This window comes from Carlito syrichta, unplaced genomic scaffold, assembly GCF_000164805.1.
Source record: "Carlito syrichta isolate Samal-C Ts95f unplaced genomic scaffold, Tarsius_syrichta-2.0.1 Scaffold230119, whole genome shotgun sequence".
NCBI lineage: Eukaryota > Metazoa > Chordata > Mammalia > Primates > Tarsiidae > Carlito > Carlito syrichta.
In genome coordinates, this window is record NW_007174215.1 from 22657 (window position 1) to 47386 (window position 24730).

The following is a 24730-nucleotide window of genomic DNA, read 5'->3' on the forward strand; positions in this document are numbered from 1 at the left end:
ATTGTTTTCTCTGAAGCCATCGATGTTTACTACTCGTTTCTTAAATCAAAGCTGATTAAGAGCGTCAAGGATCCCCACCTCCACCCCCTGTTTCTGTCTCTTTTAATTCTTCTCAGCATCTTGCTGCAGGCACACCAATCTTATTGTCGTCCCTGTACACATCTTGCCCTTTTCTTCCAACACGGCTTTTCACCCTTGAACACTTCCCCCTTTGTCCTGTCCTGGGCATATTCAGAACAAGATGCGCCTTGTCAGTCCTCAAAACTCTAGCCCAGCCTCACCTTCAAGACCCTCTATACGGAAGTTCCTTTCGTTCAAACACCGTGATTATCCTCACCTTCCTCCATTCTTCTCATGTTCCGGAATTCTTAGCATTTATCATGAGTTGATTTTTGTTTTTTTTTTTTTTTTGAGTTGGAGTCTCACTCTGTCGCCCAGACTGGAGTGTAGTGGCCACTCCTGGCCACCGCAGCCTCGACCTGCTGGGCTCTGGTGATCCTTCCGCCTCAGCCTTCCGAGTAGCCGGAATTACAGGCATGCGCTACCACGCCCGGCTGATTTTTTGATGTATTGTAGAGATGAGGTCTCGTTGCCCAGGCGGGTCTCGAACCCGCGGGCTCAGGCAATCCACTCACCTCAGCCTCCCAAAGGCGCAAGATTACAGGCTGAGCCACCGAGCCTGGCTATGAGTTGATTTTTATCCATTTTCAGTGGGGCATTGTGGTGGATGCTGTAATATGCCTCCCAGATCCCTGTTCGTGAATAACCATGAATAAAGAACTTATTTCCCCCACTGCTGGGAGTATGCCAGAAGATGGCCTTCACCTGTCAGCCCCCTTTGGGCACTGTCTCAGCTGCAGAGAGCAGCCTCACCCAAGGTGACACACTCCTCCAGGGTGACTCACGTTCAATGGCTGATTGACAAGAGAATATGAAAACCGGACCCCCTCCACCCAACTCCAGACAGCTGAATGGCCAGCTGAGATCCAGAACTCTTGCTAAGATCAGCCAAGGCTATTGTTAGGCCTGCATTGCAGTTCGGCTTCTCCCTCTACCCACTCCTGCTTCTTTCCTTCCTTTCCACAGTTGTTGATTTCAAGGACACACGCTAATATGCATCCCACGTCCTGCAAGCTAAACTCTGTTTCAGAGTCTGCTTCCTGGAAAACCCAGTCTGCAAAAGGCATGTCCAGGTTTATTTGTTTGACATTGTGCTTATTTGCACATGATTGTCTACTATAGTTCCTTCTTCCATCCAAAATTCTTGAAAAAAGAAACTACTCAGATGATGAAAATGGTTGCAAGCATTTTAGCAATTTTATCACCCTCAAATAACCATGAATTCTGGATCCTTGTTTATGGAGGTTTGGGGAAAGTAACTAATAAAGGATCGTTAGTTTAGTAACTAGTGTTGTGAATTGTCATACTGGTAAACGTAAAGAGGAGATGGATATTATCCCAGGTGCCTCCTATACTGAAAATTTTACCTTCCCCTTGGAAAACAGGTTCTATACTCCTTAGGTATAATCATTCTTAGAAAAGGAATCAATAAGTATTTAGAGAACCAACAGAGAGGCTTGGAAATTAGAAAATCATCCAACCTTGTATGCACTGGACCATGACTTACAATACAGAGTGGAATTCTTTATTCACATCTCAGCTTTCAATATTATATAACTCACTGGTCTTTCCATAATTCTCGAAAATAAAGAAGATGATTAACAAACCCAGTTCAGTCTAAATATTCACTTAGAACAATGTTAAAATCATTACCATTCATAGTTTGTAAAACAATTTTACAATCATAGACGAAGTGATTCTTTTTCATGAACATATAAGTTATCCTTGAGTGAAGAATTGGGAAATATATTAATTATGGTCTTGGAAATTTTTCAGTGTTTCTTAAATTTACAATAAGTCTCCTAGCATTTATTGTTAAAGGAATAGGTCTACTGACAACTGAAGACTTACAAACTGATGGAATGACTTTTGTACTATCAGACTTTCCAGAAGACATTTTAAAACTCTTAACTCCCACCAAGATTTAACTGGGGTTTAGTACTCTTTGTCATTTAAATGAGCTTCTGCATAAGAACAATACTGAAATTACTCTGTAATATTGGAATTTTTCCTTTGATGTTAATAAAACATCTTTGACATGCAATAAAATGCTTAAGCCATATATTTCTTTAACAGAATAAAGCCTTTCCAAAAGAACCTTATAGCAGAGAACAGTTATTGTTAATGTAAGTTTTATCTGTAAAAACCAAATGCGATAATAGTTTGCACTAATACAGATCCTTTCTTCAAGCTAGATTTGTAGTGAGAGCGTACTCACCATTCCCATAAAGTGAATAAAAACCACCTTAAGCACATGTCAGATCTGACCCTTATTTCAGTTCATGTTGCATCAAAAAGGAGAATTGTCTGTTGTAATGGTCATCTCTCTGAGTCCCTAAAGTGTACTATGTAAGACGATAGCTTCCAGTACATGCTATTGCGTATGCCTGCTATTTCTTCTATGGCAGGTACACTTGGCTGAGTAGTGGACTTCAAAACCTCACACCCACCCAGAATCTCAGAATGGGATCTTCTTTGGAAAAATGGTCTTTGTGGATATAATTAGATAAAATGAGTCATACTGAATTAGAGTGGATCTAAATTTCATATGACCGGTGTCCCTAGAAGAAGAGGGACATTTGTACAGTGTCTGTTGTTTTAAGCCATCCAGTTTGTGGTAATTTGTTATGGCAGTCCTAGGAAAGTAAGACAACAGGATGCATTGACCTAAACTGGTTCAGAGAGAACACTAAGGGAGAGCATTTGTGGTGATTTTTGTTTGTTTGTTTTGGCAGAATGCAGCAAATGATGCTGATGCATTACTCAGATAACTTCAGAGGATCCCTTTTTTTTTTTTTTTTTTTTGAGTTGGTGTCTCACTCTGTCGCCCAGACTGGAGTGCAGTGGCCGCTCCCGGCCACCGCAGCCTCGACCTGCTGGGCTCCGGCGATCCTTCCGCCTCAGCCTTCCAAGTAGCTGGAATTACAGGCATGCGCTACCATCCCCAGCTGATTTTTTGATTTATTGTAGAGATGAGGTCTCGCTGCCCAGGCGGGTCTCGAACCCGCGGGCTCAGGCAGTCCACTCACCTCAGCCTCCCAAAGGCGCGGGATTACAGGCTGAGCCACCGAGCCCAGCGAGGATCCCTTTTTTTATGGCTTTTGCTTCTTCCCCCAATTTCAGTGTGTTTTTAACACCTAGCACTTGCAGCTCCTCCTCAAAAGACAGCTTTCTGGCTACAGGTTGATTCTTTGCAAAAAGTGCCAGGAGATTTACCACACTACCTCCCCTGCTGCCCTTGACCCGTGACTGGTTCAGAAAATTGAAAGCCTGCCTCCCTCACCCTAGGTTGAGACAAATATGGGGCATACCTTACTCTCCAGAGTTCACTTGTAGGATCAGGTTGAAGCTACTTCCTGCGGGACTGTGCCTGACATGGCACTAGGGTGACCAAATCGCCCCAGTTTGTCTGAGACACTCCTGATTTTAGGAACAAAAGTCCCACTTCTCCAAAAATCTCTTGTTTCTGGGGAAACCAGGATGATTGGCCACTATAAATGGCCACCATGCTTTTCTTTTCCCTGTCCTGCTATAGAATGCTTGTTCTAGTCCTCTATAGATCGCCCTTAGGAATACTTCCTTAATAAATCACCTGTACACAAACCCCCATCAGGGTTGTGCTTGTGGGGAACCTGGCATAAGACTCTGGTGGTGGTGGGGTGGTGAAAAGTGCATTAGAGACTCAAATTTTGGGGTATTTTCTGTTGGTAAGATTCGGCTTTTAATTTCACATTGTGTAATTCATGTTCCCAGTGGTTGGCAAATAAACATCTCAAATTCATGAAGCGGGGGCAGAGAGGAATTTTTTTTTTAAACAAGGTCTTGCCATATTGCCCAGGCTGCTTTCAAACTCCTGGGCTCAAGCAATTCTCCCACCTCACCCTCCTGAATAGCTGGAACTACAAGCACCCAACTCTAGGGAGGAATTATTAAGCCTCACATACTCACCTCTGGGTAGCTTAGTTTTTCAGAATGAACCACAGTGGTGACTATTGAGATAACAGTAAACACGCGCTTGGTAAAAAAAAAATACACCAGTGCACAATACTTGTGAATAGTCATCTCTTAATGAGAGTCATTTCTATCTTTTACCACAGATCCAGATTTTTTTCTGAAATGACTTCTATTTAGGGCAATTTTCCCTCTAAAAGATTCCTGATGGAACATTAGTAGATAATGGAGAAACATAATGGGGAAAAGAATTCAGTAGATAGGGTGTTTAAAAGGTTTTGTGGGGGATCTTTCAGGGCTGGTTTGTGTTTGTCTCTTGTAGGGTTAATTTTTACCCTCTAAAGGGCCTATTTATTTTATATGGGACTGAGGATTTTTTAACCTAGAGCTTCTCCTAGTGGAATTTTTACATTTTTATATTAGTGTACTTATACATTCATGTTATTATGTAGGTAAAACATTCACATGTTAAGAAATTGAAAACATATGAAAGGATATATAGTCATGAGTCACATAATGACCTTTTAGTCAACGAAGGACCACAAAAACAATGATAGTACCCTAAGATCATAATGGAGCATATATAGAATCATGAGATATTGGCATTGCAGATCAAGTAGGGGAAATGACTAATATTCAGTAATGGTGCTGGAACATTTGGTTTTCCAAATGAAAAAATATGTACATAAAATAAATACCATCTAGATTTGGGTAAGCTCATTCTATGATGTTTGCCCAACAACAAAATTACCTAATGTTGCATTTCTGCATAGTGTCCCCATAGTTAAGTGACACTTGACTGTACAGTGAAAATAAAGTCTCCCTCCTATCACTATCCTCCACCTTCTAGTTCCCCTCCTCAGAGGCAACAACTATTACCAGTTTCTTGTGCACCAAAAGGGTTACATACTGGACCTATGAAAGAAGACATGCTTTCCATACATTCAGTGAGAGATTATCAGCAAGGTAGGATGTATGCATAGGTCATCTTCATAGCTATGTGGAATTCAGATATTAAAACCTGAAGGGCCCCTGGAGTTGTTTTAAAATATTAAGCTTGTGTAGATGCCATCACTGTGACCCTCACACTGGATTGAAATTTCTCTACCAAATTGTAGTATTAAGAAAATGGCAGCATCATTTCCATGCGCTGGGAATTCTATGCTGTCTAGATTGTATTGCTTTCTTCAGCCTTTGTGGTAGTAATGCACAAGGATGCCAGTCATCACAATGACCAGTATCAGGGCTTTTAAAGGGATAATTCAGACTTGCTTTTAACACAGACTCACAAAATGAAAGGCATCAGCCAAGACTATCTCTTATTGTAGAGATGGGAAATTGCACTCTCAAGGGGCCAGATAGCTATTTAATAGTAGATAGAGCTAGTAACCTAACCTACATTTTGTGACCTCATCCGTGCTCTCCTTGAATGGAAGACATCCTTTCCTCCCCTCACTGGGTAATTGAATTTGGGGGTGCTTTAAGAGAGGATTCATTTCAAGGTAGAAAGTTTCCCTACCTTGGGTGTAGCTGCCCGAAGGTGCATCCCGAATTTCGCTGCACTCATCATAATGGAGTGCAGGATGTTGTTCCCATCACCAATCCAGCTGAGGGTAAGACCTTTCAGAAAGCCATAGTGTTCCTAAAAAGGCAAGGCATGGAGGAGAATAAATCTGGGATTAAATTCACTTATGTGCAATAATTAATTATTAGGGTTAAAATAAAGAAAATCATCTTCATCTCAATTTTAGTGCCTTGTTGAAATGAATGAACTACCATTTATTGTGCATTATACAGAACAATTCAATTATATGAATGCATAATCACAAAACATGGCAAATGTCTTAATATCTTAAACCAAGACATCATATGAACTTGTACAAAGAGTTTCACACATTTCAAATCTGAATCTTAGTTGTATTAATTCATTCATTCAGTCATTCATTCATTCAACAAGTGAGCACCATCAGTGTCCAGACACCAAGACACTGTCTTAGGCCCTGGAGATCTAACAATGAATAAAGGAGACAAAAATCATTGCTTTTATGGAGTTTACAGTCCTTGGTGTAGGAAAGGAGACATACAACATACCCAGAACAGCAGCATGGTGGTTCTGAGCAAGTTCTCATTTGTATACAGTTGGAAAACATGCCCAATAGTACTGTTGGTTGTTTATGTCTATGGATGTATATAGTTACAGTATAATTACATGTCTGAAAATTATAAATACAAACATCAGGGTAATAACTACTTTATGGAGTTGAAGGAAATGGGATTACACAGTGAGCTTCAACTCTCTCTATAATGTCTTATTTAAGAATAACAAAGAATCCTAGAAGTAATTACTCCATCATATTAAGATTTGACAAAACTGTGTAATGGGCACATAGATGTTTGTTTTATTTTTCTTGAAGTGTCTGTAGGTTTCATAGGTTATATATATTTATAAAATTATCAATATCAAAAAGAGAAAGGCTAAGCAATTTGGAGGTCACAGAACTCCAGAATATCCAGGCAGCTAAGCTAGAATTTAATTCCAGGTTCATCTGCTTTAGATCCCATGCTCTTAATTCAGCTTTTACTTTGAGTGTCTCCTATATGAAAGCATTGCACAAGGTCCTGCAGGGGACACTATGAAGAATAGGACAGCTCATTGTCCCTCAATGAATTCATAATCTAGTAATGATAAAGTCCTAGAGGAAAACATTAAATTATCTGGTGTATATGTAAAGCCACAACCACAGACAGCCACTTTTATCTGACATTGTTGTATCATCTTCGCTGTGTGGATCTTATCCTCATCTCCAAAGAGCTTTATTTTTAGCTTAACCTCACATTTAAATGTATGTAGTTTATTCTAATGAGGAGGAAGACAGATTTATTCAGTTTGCCTTGTCTCCTCAGAATCGTCCACAGACACAGAAACCTTGATCGTTAGAATTTCTATGACAATACCATATAGATTGGCTGTGACAACACAAACAAGATTAATCTTTTGAAATTATTCAAGTTCCCGATTTGGAGGGACTTGAATGGTTAAATTTGAGCCTTTATTCTCTAAATTCTGCATGTTCTCAACCCTTCTTTTAAACAACCAGTTTATTAAAATGATAGGAAGTCCCCCCCAAAGTGGCGTAGTAAATTGACCATTTTGAATATTCAAAGCACACTCCGCCAGTCTTCACGTCCAAGCCAGACTCTGATCTATGTATGATCACATAAAGTTTGTCCATTCTATATGCGTCAGTGTTCCCTATTCACCCATTGTACTTAATACACTATTAAAAACCAAAGTGATTGACAGAACAGAAGATGAGAGAGGGACTAAAAGGGTTTGGGAACAGAGTTGAGAGCAGAAAGATCTTATAGTCCAGTTTTTTTTAAACAATGCCCTATTTTCTCCAGAAAATGCACATGTAAACTATAATTCCTTGTCAAGATGATATAAGAAAATAAAGCATTAATACCATCATTTAAGAAATGGGTTCAAGCCGGGCTCGGTGTCTCAGCCTATAATCCCTCGCTTGGGGAGGCTGAGGTGAGTGGATTGCTTGAGCCCGTGGGTTCGAGACCCGCCTGGGCAACTTGGCGAGACCTCATCTCTAAAATAAATCAAAAATTAGCCAGGCATGGTAACGCATGCCTGTAGTTCCAGCTACTTGAAGGCTGAGGCGGAAAGATCACCGGAGCCAAGCACGTTGAGGCTGTGGTGGCCGGGAGTGGCCACTGCACTCCAGTCTGGGGACAGAGTGAGACTCCAACTCAAAAAAAAAGAAAAAAGAAAAAAGAAATGGGTTCCACCTAAAGCTAGTCAGGAATTATTTTGTCTCTTTGTAAGACAAAGAAATACACTAACCTGGAGCGTGAGGTAATCAGCCAGGATCTGGATAGGATGGTACAAATCTGACAGACCATTGACAATTGGGATGGATGCTTCTTTAGCCAGAATATCCAGATCTGATTGTTTATACACTCGAGCCAAAACTGCATCTGTCATGCTAGACAACACGCTGTGCCAAACCAAGAACAGATCATCTAAGTCAATTATGCTTAATAATGCTTTCTTTAATACAAGATTCTAAACAGTAATAAGAAATGCTAATAAATAGAATTTTTACTAAGTTACAACTGCTTATCAACATGACAGGTTTAAAAGCTAATATTACACATGTAGTTATTATATAAGCCAAATGTTATACCCCCCACATCTTATTAAGTGACCAGAGATTTACATTTTTTACAACAATGAGTAATTAATTGTGGGCTCAGTAGATATGATAGATATGATGATAAATTCTAATTGATAAATAGCAATTTTTTAAGTGAAAGGGATGAGACCATAAACAATATATATAGAAAAATATTCATGATCTGGCATGTGCCTAATTTCTTTCACATCATCCCACAGAAAAACAAACATTTTCGCTATAAAATTGCAAGTAACAGTGTGGCAGCCATGGAAGTGCACACACAGATCACCCTACAAGAAAGAATCTGCTATGAAAAGAGCCATTGGCCGCCATATTTTTGGAATCCACTTCAGCATCTGAGCCAAAGCCACCCTCTCCCTATGCTCTCCTCATACTATGACAGAGCACGGCAGGGGTCTAGAGTTGGGCCATTCCTATCTGACATGGATCCTCTCTGAAGGGCAGTCTGTATTTTGGGACTCCCCATCAGCCTGACTAAGACTTCCTCAGAGCTTCACTGCCAGCTGAGGCTTTTCCTATCTACTCCTCCTTCCTTCCCAGTACAGACATACTAATGTTTCACACTATAAGAATTCAGGCTTTTCATTCTATCATGGGAAAGTAACTTAGATGGAAGTAGATATGTCAATAAGGTCTATAACTATAATTAACTATCAATTCCCTATTTCAGAAGAATTGGTTAATTTCATGATACCAAAAACCTCATGAAAGAGAGAGAGAGACAGAGAGAGGTGTTTGATCTAGAAGTCAGACTTCAGATTGCTTTAAATATGCATCACTTCCTAAAGTATGTGTAGATAGGATAAAAAATCTGAATTAACATTGTAGTTGACCTTCTAGAATTTCATAGTCAGAAAAGTATATTTGATTTATATCTGTAGACTCTCAAATTATCACAGGCAGCTAGGATCGTGGCTGCCAACATCTTACGGTTTTCATGAACTTTACAATGTGGTATTGAGTGTTGCTACATTTAGTCATTTAGTCTGCATCACATATAAACATTACCCTAACCTCAAAGATGAATAAGTCAAGGTCTTTTAAAACCTTGAAGTAATTAGAGCAAGGTTATGAAAGAATAAGGAAAATGAGGCTGAAAGACAGAAACATTAGTGGAGCAATTGGAGAAGTCAACGCCCTATCCACCAGTTTTTCAAGAAGACTGAAAAAAGGTAGTTTTAGTTCTCTCTCGAGCAAGTTTTCATCTCCAAAACTCCTGAAGATAAGCAGTTGAAAGAAAAGCATGCATTTATTTGTTCTGCTTATAATGTCAAGTTGATATCCCTGGAACCTCTGTAGTGTAATTTCATGGGAGCGTGCCTCGTTGGCTTTATTGAGGTTGCCCCAAACTTTCTAGAACATAGGTTCTTTACCTTAGCTACACATTAGTATCACCTATGGAGTCTGATGCTATATTCTGCTCTTTGGAAGATTAAATCAGAAGCTATGATGGTGGGACCCACATCGATATTTTTAAAGCTTCACGAGTTGATTCAATATAAAGACTAGACTGAGAAACATTGTCCTAAAAATATATAGAGAAAAGAGATAGCACACTGGATCAATGTAGAGGAAGAAAGTCTTAGTAATTGCTGCAATCCCATAAAATACAAAAAAAAAAAGAGAGAGAGAGAGAGATAACAACATGCTATGGTAAACTGGAAAGAGAGACTTTATATGTTTATAAAGTAACTTTTTTTCCCAGCTCACTTACTACCAAGAGCAGTCCCATGGCAGCAGCAGTAGATGTAGTCTTTTCCTCCCTCGACACTTGTAAGCTCTCCTAATGCCCAGATTTTGGTCTCTAATATTGTTCTATACAAGAAAGAAAGAAAGAAAGAAAGAAAGTAAAAAAGAAAAAGAAAAAAGAAAAGAAACTAGAAACCATTAGAGGATAGTCAATTCCACGTCCTTGGTCAGGATAAAATAGGTCTGTAACATTCTGCTGTTGCCAGAAAGCAAGAGTGATTTTAAAAATGGCTGGGGTACTGCTGAAAGGAAAAAAGTAAACTTAAAGAAGCTCCCATTTTTCAAATTGTGATCATTTATAGTAATAAAAATCATTAAATGAAATAGATTGTGCTTATAAAAGGTCACGGTGCTCATAAGAAAAGAGATAATATAAAGAAAATGTACAAAAATATAATAGTAATGTCAAAGAAGGATGAATATTACTATGTACCTTTAAATTCATTTACTTAAATAAATAGGAAAGCTTATAATTACTATAGATACAGGTAGGTATTTTGTGGCTTTTTGTTAAGTATATTTCTGTTCATATAGTATAGATGTATTATTTTATCTGCATAAACCACAAAGAATTAACATAATTTGTAAGTGAAATAAATAGAAACTGTTCCTTGAATTAACAGGGTCCATCAACATTTGTGGTCTTATATATCAATGGACTAGAAAAAAGAATCCAGAAATTAACTAGCACCAATTGCATATACAATTTTCATTTGGAAAGATGATATAATTATTCCAAAATAGTAACTTAATTAATTGTCCTGAAGAAGAAATCTAAATGTTCAGATTATCTTTCCTGTTGCTTTGGGAATAATTTTTTTTTGATGATTTAACTAATTATAACACAATGCTAATAAGAAAGGTGCATGTTTTTAAATATCTAAACCAGTCCAGGTTAGTGTATTATAAAAATATTACAATGGGGTCATGAAATTAAAAACCAACAAATAAACAATGAATACCTCGTCTTCCAAATTTCTTTAAAAATTGGAATCTACATGAAAGATAATGATAAGGATCCTGTGGTAGACAAAATAATGGCCCCCAAAGATGTCCATGTCCTAATCCACAGAACCAGTGACTATGTTACTTTACTTGGCAAAAGGAATTTTGCACATATGATTCAATTAAGGATCTTGAAATGAGGAGATTATCCTGGGATGGCCCCAATATAATCACAAAAGTATAAGTCAGAGACTGGAAGTCAGAAATAAGAGAAGCTGTGTCACTGAGTTTGAAGATGAAGGAAGGAGGCCTCAAGCCCAAAGCTGTCAGCAGCCTCTGGAAGCTGAAAAAGGCAAGGAACTGGATTCTCCCCTAGAGCCTCCAGAAGGAACATGGCCCTCTGCGTCCATTTTAGACTTCTGACCTCCAGGACTGTAAAATAATAAATGTATATTGTTTTAAGCCACTAAACTTGTGGTAATTTATTAAAGCACCAACAGGAAACCAATATACAGGCCATGACAAAAAGTAAAAACTATGTGATAAATATATATTCAGCCCAGTGGTCAGCAGCTTGAGTTTAATTCACCTGGAATTTAGCAACCAGTTTCCACTAACCAATCACAATTAAGTGGTCAGCAATTCACTTATCTTGCATTTCTGACTTCCTAAAATGAATATTTTTTCTTTCCAATCTGGCAAAATTACACAAACCCTGAGGAGGTATAAAAATCGTCTCTTGTAGAATTCCCAACAACCCAGAAATGAATGGAAGTTTAAATTCCAGGACCATGCAAGAATAAGAATAAAAGGAGGTTTAAGAATTAAAAAAATAAATTAAATATATGATATTAATAACATTGTGCCCAGTTTTGTTGTCAAAATATTAATCAGCTCTGTAATCAATGTGGTATTTTGTGTATGTTTTTCTTTGTAAAGTGTTTGGAGCAGGGGAATCAGAAATACTAGGCTTGTGATTAAGTTAAATGCTTAAGAGCATTTGATTAAAATTGCAATCAATATGTAACCGGTCGAGGGGACTTGTTTTGTTCATTTAATATACATTTGATTTATTGGTTGTATGAGTTGTGAATGTTTAAAGCAATGAAAACCTGAACGTGTATCAGAATCACCAGGAAGACTTGTTAACACATAGTGTTTCTGATTCAGGAAGTCTGGGTTGAGGCTGAACATTTGCAGTTTTGAAAAGCTCCCAAAGGCTGCTTATCCTGCTGGTTTGGTGACCATGCTTTGAAAACCAGTATATATTGGAACGTTTGCTGTTTTATGTTTGAAAGAATGCTAAATGTTTGATAAATTCAGAAGGCTAATAGATTGGGCAGTAAACAAAAGACAAAGATTAGAAAGTATCTTTATAGGCACAAACGCCCCTTGGATATTAAAGCACCCATGAGCAAAAGGGAGCATGATAAAGCTTGACAGAAAATGTCACTTTAGTCCTCTTTCAGCCCCAGAAATGGAATGTAATGTGGAATCTAGTGACATGCAAGGCGAGGGAAGCAGCTCCCAAGTTGTTTTCACATTGGAATCACTTGGGTAAACAAAGGTATTAAAGATCCTTAACTAGACAATTAGTCATATTATTTTGTAAATGATGTTGGTTTCTACTTTATGCTTAAAGTTGCTATAAATCGTGGAGAAATCACCATTTTCATTCTTTCATGCTGCTAAAGTTCTTTAAAAAAATATAAAACAAACCTTTTCACTGGAAACAATGACAACCTGTAACTAGAGCTGAACTACAGGTACATTAACAGTAATCTGGGCTTTATATAGCTCTCCATCCATTTAAAACCACAGCTTTAAACATTGTAAGAGCTTTATTATATGTGCTACAGTGAAAAGTTGATAAGGTAAAAATACTATCTGGTCCTGTAATGACTTTTCATTTTGGCCTCTTTCCATTTCCATTGAATATATTATATAGAGTTTTGTTTGCCTTCTGCTACATTCTTGCAGCTCTGCAGACGATCCTAGCATCTACCAACAATGGTAGCAAAAAGGCTTTTTACAAAATCCAAATTACCCGAATTTAAAGTTTTCCATATATACCACTTTGCTCTGGATGTTTAATAGCCAATATTGGGATTTTTTAAAACTAGTTAACAAGTTAAAATATTTATTTTGTCTAAATGTTTAAAATGTGGTCTATTTTCTCCCATCACCTCTTTCCCTACTGTTTAAAAAAATGAGAGGCATGAGACCTTAAATGGCAAGATGGTCCAGGAGATAAAATGTTAACATCAGTTATTTCTGGATGATAGTGGTATCAGTGGCTCTATCTATATCTCAAAGAACTAAAAGTAGATCTACCATTTGATCCAGCAATCCCACTACTAGGTATCTACCCAAAGGAACAGAGGTCGTTATATATTTTTAAAATCTCTTTTAGTATTTTCTTTCAAAAGAAATATTACTGTAACAATCAGAAGAAGCATTATTAAAAAAAGGAAATTTCTTCCAAACATGATTTTGAAAGTAAGTAAAAATGAACTAGAGCTTCTTAGAGCAATGGCTAATTCTTGGCTTTGGTCAAGAAATATACAAAATGAGCCTGGAACATTTTTTTATACCAAAAAAGCAAAGGAGTTACCAAAGACTAATGGAGTCAGGTCAAAATAACCATTGGACACAGATCACTTTGGCTAAATATGGAACAATTTGAGCATCAATAAAGATAACAACTGTAACAAGCTGAAATCTTCAAATGTATTAAAGTCCAATGAGTTTTAAAAGCCACAAAAAAACAAAAACAAAAACGAAAACAAACCAGAAGAACATTAAGAAGAATCATAGCAAGGCCAATTCAAACTCAATTTAAAAGAGAACTCTCTGTCATTTTGTATAAACTCTTGATCATAACAGATTACATAAAAATTGAACAAAATAGCTGAGTGTGCAAAGGATGCCCTAATACTGAATATTTTTATGCAGGACTCAATGGCCATCTTGAAAGAGTGATGTGGAGGAGGCATGAAAAAAATTATTGGTATAGGGATTGGGGGCAAGATGGCAATGGATTGGGTCAGAGTGTGAGAGTCTCTGCATGGGTGAGTGCACAAAAAAGCTAATCTGCGTCTGTGTGTGCAAGTGGGTGAGCAGGATCAAGCACCCAGAGACCCCTGCAGAAATGGCTACAATTTACCACTGCTCTGAATTCAGCACCCATTGCGTGCAGAAAGATCCACCACCCCCAGGGCATCTCTCAGGAAGAGGCAGAAGAGATCAGCTGGCACCTGGCCCACACCACCACCTACAGCAACAGTCCAGACATGGGCAGCAGGGACAATGGAGTAAGCACGGGGAAGAAATCTGGACCTGAGCCCCACCGGAGGAAAAAAACACCGATCCCTGCCATTTTCTCTGCCACGGGACTGGGCAGAGACCTGCTTTATCTTGTGTAGTTCTGAGCTACCTGCATCCTGAGCAGCCTGCATCCTGAGACCAAGGAGTGATCTCTGCACCCCTCTGAAATCGATCTTCATTTGCCTAGAGAGGATAATCCAAGTGCACAGTACTGGAGAGACAGTTGCCCCACCCCCACACTGGACCAAACACAGATGCATACAATCAGAGTGGGAGACCTAGCAGTAGACAATTTGGGAGGTTTTCCAGGGAAAATCTGCTGGAGCTAGCTGAATGCTGACAGTGAGGGCTGTGGAGGTAATGCAGGGAGGCAGCCTGAGGCAGACTCCCAAGAAAGCGCAGGAGGGGGGAAAGCCGTAATAAGCTGGTAAGATGGTCCAGGAGATAAAATGATGGTCCAGGAGATAAAAAAAAAAAAAATGTGGGGAGAGCCCACCCAAATCCTGGACAAGGTTCCAGAGCCTTACCACGAGGTCCAGAGATCCGAAGACTGGTAACTGCAGGGAAGGAAGCAATAACTCCCACCAGAGAAACTGAGCAGACTCTCTAACACCTGGGCAGAGGAGTGCGCCAGGGCAGCCTCTGCAGAACATCAGAACTGCATCTTGAGACCAGGCACTGATCTCTGCATTGCACTGGGGCTGCTCTTTGTGACCTCAGAGAACATTGTCCCCAGTGCACAAACCCTGGTGGGTAACGGCAAATGCAAAACCCCAGACGATTCACCCTCCACCCTGAGTCAGCTGCTGGGTGATAGACACAGACAGGGGAACTGACTGAGAAGGAGGCTGGTGGTGGTATTGGTTCATTTGTTTAATTATCTCATTTGGTTGTTTTGTTTATTGGTTGTTTTTCTCTTTTCTTTCCTTCTTCTATTTCTCTTTGTTCTTTATTTATATTTTTGTATTTTCTTCTCTTTTCTTTTTCTATTTTTCTTTCTACTTTTCCTTTCTCTTCCTTTCCCTTTCCCCCCTCCTTCTGCGCTCTCTTTTCCCTCTTATACCTTGTCTTGGACTCAGGGGCTATGCAAGCATACTCACTATAAGGTCACATTGTGCACAGATGAGAGCTAGTCCCAGCTGGCCCATTCATCAGGAAGCAAACATTATGACCTGCCAATTGGTTCTGAATCCCTGCAGCCCTCCTTATTCCCTAGTAAGTGCTCAAAATTGGAAAGAGACAGCACAATGCCCCACCCTCAGTCTTACTTCATAATTGAACAGATCTGGAGCTCCAGATCAAGGAAAGACAAAAGGTAGAGCAAATATCAGAAGTGACAGCTTCTCCATTTTACACTGAGCAATGAAATTAAAGAGAAAGATAGGAAAACTGTTACAAATAAAGAAAAACCAACAAAGAATTTCTGCTAACTAGAGCCCCAGCAAAGAGTCAGTGCTAAAAAGAACAACTACTGGGGCACAAACAATGGCTATCTCCAAGAACGACAGCACTCAGAAGGTACTTACAGAAATCAGAGAATCATTGGATAGAATGAATAAAAATCAAGAAATGCAAGAGCTAAAACTAAAATAAAATTACAACGGAGCTGAATAAACTCAAGAAAGCATATTTAGAAATAACAGAAACAAAGAACTTCATCCAATGAATAAATGATCAGCTGACAAGCATGGGAAGCAGAATTGACCAAGCAGAAGAAAGAATCTCAGAGGTGGAAGACCAAAATATGGAACTAACCAAATCTATTAAAAATATAGAAAAAAAAAACTTAAGAAGGAAGAAGAAATTCTCCAAGAGATGTGTGATTTTATCAAGAAACCAAACCTACATCTGATTGGAATACTTCCAAAAGAAGGAGAAACAGAAAATACTCTGTAACCAACATTTCATGAGGTCATTCAAGAAAACTTCCCTTATCTGACCAGAGAGAAGACTATACAAGCACAAGAGACTCAGAGAACTGCTGCAAGACATCTTATGAGAAGACCAATCCTTAGACACATAGTAATTCACCTACACAAAGTAGGTATAAAAGAAAACATTCTAACGGCAGCAAAGGGAACAGGTCAGACTACCTACCAGGGGAGACCAATCAGAATTGCTGCAGGCTTATCTGCAGAAACACTACAGGCCAGAAGGAATTGGACCCTAATATTTAATGCTATCAGAAATAAACAATTTCAACCAATAATTTCCTACCCAGCCAGGCTAAGCTTCATCAGTGAGGGAGAATTAAAATCCTCCACAGACATCCAATCCCTAAGAGAAGATGCTGCTTCGAGACCAGCTCTACAATAGATGCTTTAAAAAGGTGCTGTGCACAGGAGAAAAATGAAACAAAAGAAAGACCATATACTTCACAAGACCACAAACAAACACAGAAGCAGCAGAATACACAGCATACTCATAAAAATGAAAACACACACATATATGAACACCAAAGCTAAATGACAGCAAGATAGCCTTATAAGAGCATTATGACAGGGACAAAAATTCACATTTCAATAATCAGCCCGAATGTGAATGAACTAAATGCACCACTGAAAAGACAAAGAATAGAAAACTGGATAAAAACACATGACCCCGTAATTTGTTGTCTCCAGGAAACTCATCTCACAACAAAAGGATGCCCACAGACTCAAAGTTAGAAGACAGAAATCGAATTTCCAGGCAAATGAATCACAGAAGAAGGCAGAAGTCGCAATCTTAATATCAGACAAAACAATCTTTAAGCTATCGAAAATTTAAAAAGATAAGGAAGGACACTACATAATGATAAAATGTTCAATCCATCAATGAGTAATATCCATCCTAAACATATATGCACTCAATATAGGAGCACCAGTTTTTATAAAGCAGCTACTAAGTAAACTAAAAAAAGATATTGACTCTAACACTAGCATAGCTGGAGACTTAAACACCCCACTAACAACCCTAGATAGATCATCAAGGCAAAAAAATCAACAAAGAGATCTGGAAACTCAACTTGATGCTTGACCAAATTGACTTAGTAGATAACTACAGAACCCTTCACCCAAGAACCACAGAATACACATTCTACCCATTACCACATGGTATGTACTCCACGATCAACCACATCCTTGGCCATAAATCAAGCACAAACAAATTTCACAAGATTGAAATTCTGCCATGCAACTTCTCAGACCACAGTGGAATAAAAATAAATATCACCACCAACAAAATTCCCCAAAACCCACAAAGAAATGGACACTAAACAGCATGATGCTGAACAACTCTTGGATCAATGCAGAAATTAAAAGATTCCTGGAAACAAATGAAAATGAAGAAACATCTCACCAAAACCTCCAGGATACTGTGAAAACAGTACAGAGAGGGGAATTTGTATCTCTACAAACACACATAAAGAAAATAGAAAGAGAACAAGTTGACAGCCTAAGGGAGCTTGAAAGGCAAGACCACCAAAACCCTAACTGCAGCAGAAGAATCCAGATCACCAAAGTAAAAGCCCAAATATGGGACATAGAAGATAAAAATACCATAGAAGAAATTAACAAAACAGAAAACTGGTTCTTTGAAAGGATAAACAAGATAGAGGGACCCCTAGCCAGTATGACCAAGAAAAAGAGAGAAAAAGCACAAATAAAACCGGGCTCAGTGGCTCAGCCTGTAATCCCGCGCCTTTGGGAGGCTGAGGTGAGTGGATTGCCTGAGCCCACGGGTTCGAGACCCACCTGGGCAGCGAGACCTCATCTCTACAATAAATCAAAAAATCAGCTGGGCGTGGTAGTGCATGCCTGTAATTCTAGCTACTTGGAAGGCTGAGGCGGAAGGATCGCCGGAGCCCAGAAGGTCGAGGCTGCGTGGCCGGGAGCGGCCACTGCACTCCAGTCTGGGTGACAGAGTGAGACTCTAACTCAAAAAAAAAAAAAAAAAAAGCAAAAGCACAAATAAACACAATGAGAACGCAAAAGACCAAGTCACAACTGACCCCAAAGGAATACAAATGATTATCAAAGATTACTATCCATACCTGTATGGAAACAGACTTGATAATCTAAATGAAATGGAGGTCTTTATGACATCACACAATCTCCCAAGGTTGAAGTAAAATGAAATTGAGATCCTAAATAGACCAATAACATCCCAGGAAATTAACTCTGTCATAAGAAAACTACTTACCAAAAAAAAAAAAAAAAGCCCTGGACCCGATGAATTTCCACCAGAATTCTATAAAACATACAAGGAGGAGCTAATACCAATCTTATTAAAAGTATTCCAGGCAATCAAGAAAGATAGAATGCTCTCCAAATCATTTTATGAAGCTAACATCACACTGATAATCCAACCGGGTAAAGATCCAACTAAGAAAGAGAACTACAGGCCAATATACCTGCTGAACATAGATGCAAAAATATTCAAAAAGATTATAGCAAATTTGATCCAACAACACATCTCAAAAATCATCCACCATGACAGAGTAGGCTTCATCCCTGGGATGCAGGGCTATTTTAACATCCACAAGACCATAAATGTAATTAAATATATCAACAGATGCAAAAACAGGAACCACATGATTACATCATTAGATACAGTAAAGACTTTTGATAAAATCTAGCATCGCTTCTTGATAAAAACCCTTAAACACCTAGGCATAGAGGGAACATACCTCAAAATAGTAAGAGTCATCTACGATAAACCCACAGCCAACATATTGCTAAACAGACAGAAATTGAAGGATTTCCCCTGAAAACCAGAACAAAACAAGTCTGCCCACTCTCACCCCTCCTGTTCAACATAGTGTTAGAAGTCCTAGCTAGAACAATCAGACAAAAGAAGGAAATCAGGGGTATCCAAATAGGAAGAGAAGAAGTCAAGTTATCCCTCATTGCTGATGATATGATCCTATACCTCGAAAATCCAAAAGAATTTGTCAAAAAACTCCTTGCACTGACAAGGGACTTTGCCAAAGTCTCAGGTACAAAATAAATGTGCAAAAGACAGTCACATTCTTATACAACAACAACAAACAGGCAGAGAGTCAAATAAAAGGCACAATCCCATTCACAATAGCCATACACACACACACAAAAAAGAAAGAAATACCTCGGCATCTTCCTAACCATAGAAGTGAAAGACCTTTACAATGAAAACTACAAAACACTGCTCAAAGAAGTCAAAGATGGCACCAACAAATGGGAAAATATTCCATGCTCATGAATTAGAAGAATCAACATTGTTAAGATGTCCATTCTACCAAAGGCAATCTACAGATTCAATGCTAGACCCATTAAATTACCAACATCATTCTTCTCAGACCTGGAAACAACAATACAGAAATTCATATGGAAACATAAATGACCATGAATGACCAAAACAATCCTTAGCAAAAGAAACAAAGTGGAGGTATCACACTTCCAGACTTTAAACTTTATTATAGTCTTATAATATTATATTATTATTATATATTATAATATTATATATAATATAATATTATAGTCTTATAATAAAGTTTAAATAATCAAAACAGCCTAGTATTGGTACAAGAACAGGTACATAGACCAATGGAACAGGATAGAGACTCCAGAAGCACAACCTCAATTTCTCAATCAACTCATCTTCAACAAAGCCTCCAATAACAACTACTAGGGAGGGGAAAACCTATTCAGTAAATGGTGCTGGGAAAACTGGCTGACCATAGGCAGATGAAAGAAACAGGACTCCTACTATCACCACACACAAAAATCAACTCCAAATGGATCAAAGACTTAAATGTAAAACTTCAAACCTTAAGAATCTTAGAAAACTCAGGAGACACCCTTAAGGAAATTGGAACTGGCAGCCAATTCCTGATCAAAACCCCAAGTGCCCATGCCATAAGAGAGAAGACAGGCAAGTGGGACCTCATCAAACTGAAAAGCTTCTGCAAAGCCAAACAAACCATCAAGAGAGTTGAGAGATAGTTCACAGAATGAGAAAAAATATTTGCCAACTGTATATCTGACAAAGGCCTAACATCCAGGATCTACAAGGAACTTAAACGTGCTGCAAGGAAACAAAAAGAAAAACAAAAAAAAGCCCCATTAAAAAGTGGGCCAAGGACATGATTAGACACTTCTCAAAAGAAGACACACAAGCAGCCAACAGACACATGAAAAAATGCTCAGCCTCACTAATTGTTAGAGAAATGCAAATCAAAACCATATTGAGATACCACCTAACTCCAGTAAAAATGGCTATCATTAATAAACAAAAAACAACAGATGCTGGCTAGGATGTGGAGAAAAGGGAATGGCTTTTACGTTGTTGGTGAAAATGCAAAGTAGTTCAACCTCTATGGAAAGCTGTGGTGGTTCCTAAAAGAACTAGAAATTGACCTTCCATGTGACAGCAATCCCCCTTCTGGGAATATACCTGGAGGAACTTAAATCACTCTACAAAAAAGATACTTGCACACACATGTTTATTTCAGCACTATTCACAATAGCAAAAACATGTAACCAACTGTGCTGCCCGTAGAAACTGAACTAGATAAAAAATGTGGCACATAAACATGATTGAATCTTATACAGCCATAAAGAAGAACAAAATTATGAACTTTGCAGCAACTTGGGTGGATTTAGAGTCTATCATATTCAGTGATCTATCACAGAAACAAAGTACTGAGTACCACATGTTCTCACTCATAAGCAGACCCTGAACATTTACCATAATACAATAAGAAAGGGATTGGTTCGCGACCCGCCTGGGCAACTTGGCGAGACCTCATCTCTACAATAAATCAGAATGACCCGGGTGTGGTAGCGCGCACCTGTAGTTCCAGCTACTCGGAAGGCTGAGGCGGCAGGATGGCCGGAGCCCAGCAGGTCGAGGCTGCGGTGGCCAGGAGCGGCCACTGCACTCCAGTCTGGGTGACAGAGTGAGACTCCAACTCAAAAAAAAAAAAAGAAAAGAAAAAAGAAACGGATTGGCAGTAGTGAGACACTGCCAGGGGAGGAAGGGGGAGCATCAATAAGGGTACCTGATCTCAAACCAGGTGAAGTCGGGACCAAAAGGAGGCCCAAACTTTACCTGTACAATGACCACTTGTATACCTAAACCTGAATTGTAACCCACATCTTTAAAATAAAAAAATTTAAAAATAACAATAATTGTTATAAATAAATCCTTTCCAACCCTGAGTTTCTGTTATTCTTTGATAATTTTTTCTTTTGGCGTAAGATCAAAACTTGTTTATGAATTAACTAAAACACATTGAAGGTCAAAATAAAGTGAAGAGAAACAAAACAAAAAACATAATAAACAAATACCCCACAAACTCAGGAAAAGCTGGTGCAGAGTTTGTATGGTTGGGTTAACAAATATTGAAAAAAAATGGAAAAAAAACCCCACAACTAGCGTGCTTGGTCAGATCTTCTGTGCAACCGTGGATGTTGATGAGATGGATAATCACACAGCAATCCTGTTATTTTTAGAAGGAGTTGAATTGTTCCTAAATATAGCAACATGGTGAATATGTGGCAAAAGTCAAAAGCAAACACAAGTTGTATTCTCATAGGGTCCTGCCATTCTTTATTCCTTTTATCTCAATCCTGCCTTGCTTGAATCAGACTGTGTACCGTCTAAACTCTAGTTTGTTATCTATGACAATTCTTATCAGTTGAATAGCTGACTGGGAAACAGAGGAAGGAGATTTTACTTGTGCATAATAATACCATTGAAAACCTCTTTAATCACTTAAAAACGGATGTTTCCTATTTTTATTTGTTATCACAGCAGGCCAAAGCCCTAGAGGAGACATGCTCTATCCCCAGTGTAAATTGATCAAGGGATTGATCAAGGGATAACTCTATGAATCTCCATCCAGAAAAGAGAATATTCTAGCCCTCTGGTGTCTCTATCCAGATTATCATTTTAGTTATATGAATATAAGAATGATGAGGAAACAAGAAAATACCTTCAGCAAAGCTAGATGGGGTCTCCTCAGATAGGCTAGTGTTGGAGGAAGCCAGAGATGTTGAATGAAATTGCCATATTCAATTTATTAATTTAGATGTTAGATCCCACGTTTGAAAACCTTAGAAAAAAATGATTGGGGGGATATAATGGCATTCAAAATAGCCTCCTCAAAATGTGCTATTGGAAGTTCAGTGCTGAGTTAGTATAAGTTGTTTAAAAAACCACAGAGATGGTCAGAAATTGAGTTAGAACTTGGCTTGAGACTGGGTTAAATCATAACTGGATTCAACCAGCATTGCTTGGATTTCATCTGTGTGCCTATCCTTTAAAGCAAGATTTCATTTATCCTAATATAAGTCATTAGCATAAGTATTAATATATCCATTTTGAAACTGAGAGATTCAGAAGCTACTGGCCTACACCATAAGGGACAGTGTATGGTAGAGCTGTGGACTGAACTAAAGCCTGACTGCTTCAAAGCCCTTGTTCTAGACATTACAGCACACTACCTCTAAGAGAATGTATCATAGTTCCTGCTTTGAGAGACTGGCTTTCATCACCATTTACCCAAGGATATATAACTGTCATGCCTGCTAGTTTCTTAGTGTCCTCTGTATAGATGCATGCAAGTATTACACTTCTCATCAGGTACCACTTTATTAGCACTAATTAGGCAAATGTTTCCCATTAGGTATCAATATTTTAAAACATTTTTACCAAGAAACATAAAAAACTTACCTTTTATCATCTTAATATAATTGGTATAAATACCTTAATAACAGTATTCCAACTTTTTAAAACATTCCTTTCAATATGACAGTAGTTCACTCCTTTTCTTGAGGAGTGTATCATCCAAAAATCCCCCTATAACTTTCATTATTTGGGGTATGAGAATAACAATGATTGGAAACCCTTTTATGTTGCTACAATGTCTTGTGGATACATGGTTGCAGTGGATTGAATGGTGTCCCCCCCAAAATTCATGTCCACCTAGAAATTCAGAATGTGACCTTGTTTGGAAGTAAAATATTTGCATATGTAATTAATTAAGATGAAGTCATACTGGAGTAGGGTAGGTCTTAAATTCACTGACAAGTATCCTTATAAGAAGAGAATAGGATACACAAAGGCACACAGAGAAAAGCCCAGATAAAGATGGAGACAGAGTTTGCAGTGATGCAGCTACAAGCCAAGGAATGCCAAGGATTTCTGAGAGCCACCAGGAAGGAAAATGTGGTCCTAGTGACACACTGATTTTGAATTTCTAGCCTGCAAAACTGTGAGAGAATAGATTTTTGTTGTTTTAAGCCACCAAGTTTGTGGTAATTTGTTATGGTAACTCCAAGAAACTAACTCAGTGACTTATGCTGATTTTCCTTTCTACCTAGTTTCACATTAGCTGAACACACTTTAGCAATCACTACCATAAGGAAATTACATCTAGAGGGAAAATAGTTAGAGTAGAACGTCACATTATTTGGTTTCATATGGAGCTTTTCACATACATGGTTCCTGAACCTGCACTACTAAGTACTGTATTAAAGGGAAAATGACTGTGAAGCTATTATGCACCTTTCAATGGTGCACTCAGAGCACTAGGCATGAACAGCTGTCATTATGGAAGAAACAGAAAGCCTTGAAGCTGGAGTGATAATGTCCCACTGCTTTTGCTAAACTCCATCAGAGTTTAAACGTCCAAAGAATCAGTGATCTGAGTCATGATAAAGTGTCACTTTTGGTGTCATTTCTAAAAGGACAAGCCCAGAATAAGAAAAACAACAGAATATCTATCTCTTAACCCCAATAGAGCACAAAATCTGAAAGCACCCTTGAATCTGAAGCAAATTCAGGTGAATGTACAAGTGTATGTTTTGTGTTTTCTGCTATGTTAGGGGGTGAGAAAAAGTTGCTAAGAGACACTATTCAATAGAGGGAAATAAGCAATGGGGTTGATTCTATCAAGTGGAAGGATAGGTCTCCAGGGATTCACACTGAGCCATGGAAGCAACTCAAATCTTTTTTTTTTTTTTTTGAGTTGGAGTCTCATCAGTCGGCCCAAACTGGAGTGCCGTGGCCGCTCACGGCCACCGCAGCCTCGACCTGCTGGGCTCCAGCGATCCTTCCGCCTCAGCCTTCCGCGTAGCCGGAATTACAGACATGCGCTACCATACCTGGCTGATTTTTTTATTTATTGTAGAGATGAGGTCTCGCTGCCCAGGCGGGTCTCGAACTCGCAGGCTCAGGCAATCCACTCACCTCAGCCTCCCAAAGGCGCGGGATTACAGGCTGAACCACCGAGCGCGGCTTGCGTTTTTTCTGGAAGTCTGGAATTTAGGTCCATGCTAAGCAGAAGGTGCTTATGTAAATAGCCCTCAATAAAAGCTTTGGGAACTAGTTTACTGAAGGAAGTAAGCACATCCTGTGTGACTCCACTGGGTGAGAACCCCAGGAAGCTTGTGCCTGATTTTCCC

The 24730-nt window shown here is 38.8% G+C and overlaps 1 protein-coding gene across 1 annotated transcript in view; it reads right to left on the minus strand.

Moving 5' to 3' along the window:
• The window catches only part of LOC103253437 (ornithine carbamoyltransferase, mitochondrial), a 44766-nt gene that overhangs the window by 14524 nt on the left and 5512 nt on the right, over positions 1–24730 (minus strand). Inside the window, exons 2-3 of the mRNA XM_008051746.2 lie at positions 7928–8081; positions 5591–5713 (exon numbers count right to left, since the gene is read on the minus strand). Of these exons, the coding sequence (XP_008049937.2) occupies positions 5591–5713; positions 7928–8068 (264 nt within the window). The 5' untranslated portion in view covers positions 8069–8081. The remainder of the gene's footprint in view (positions 1–5590; positions 5714–7927; positions 8082–24730) is intronic.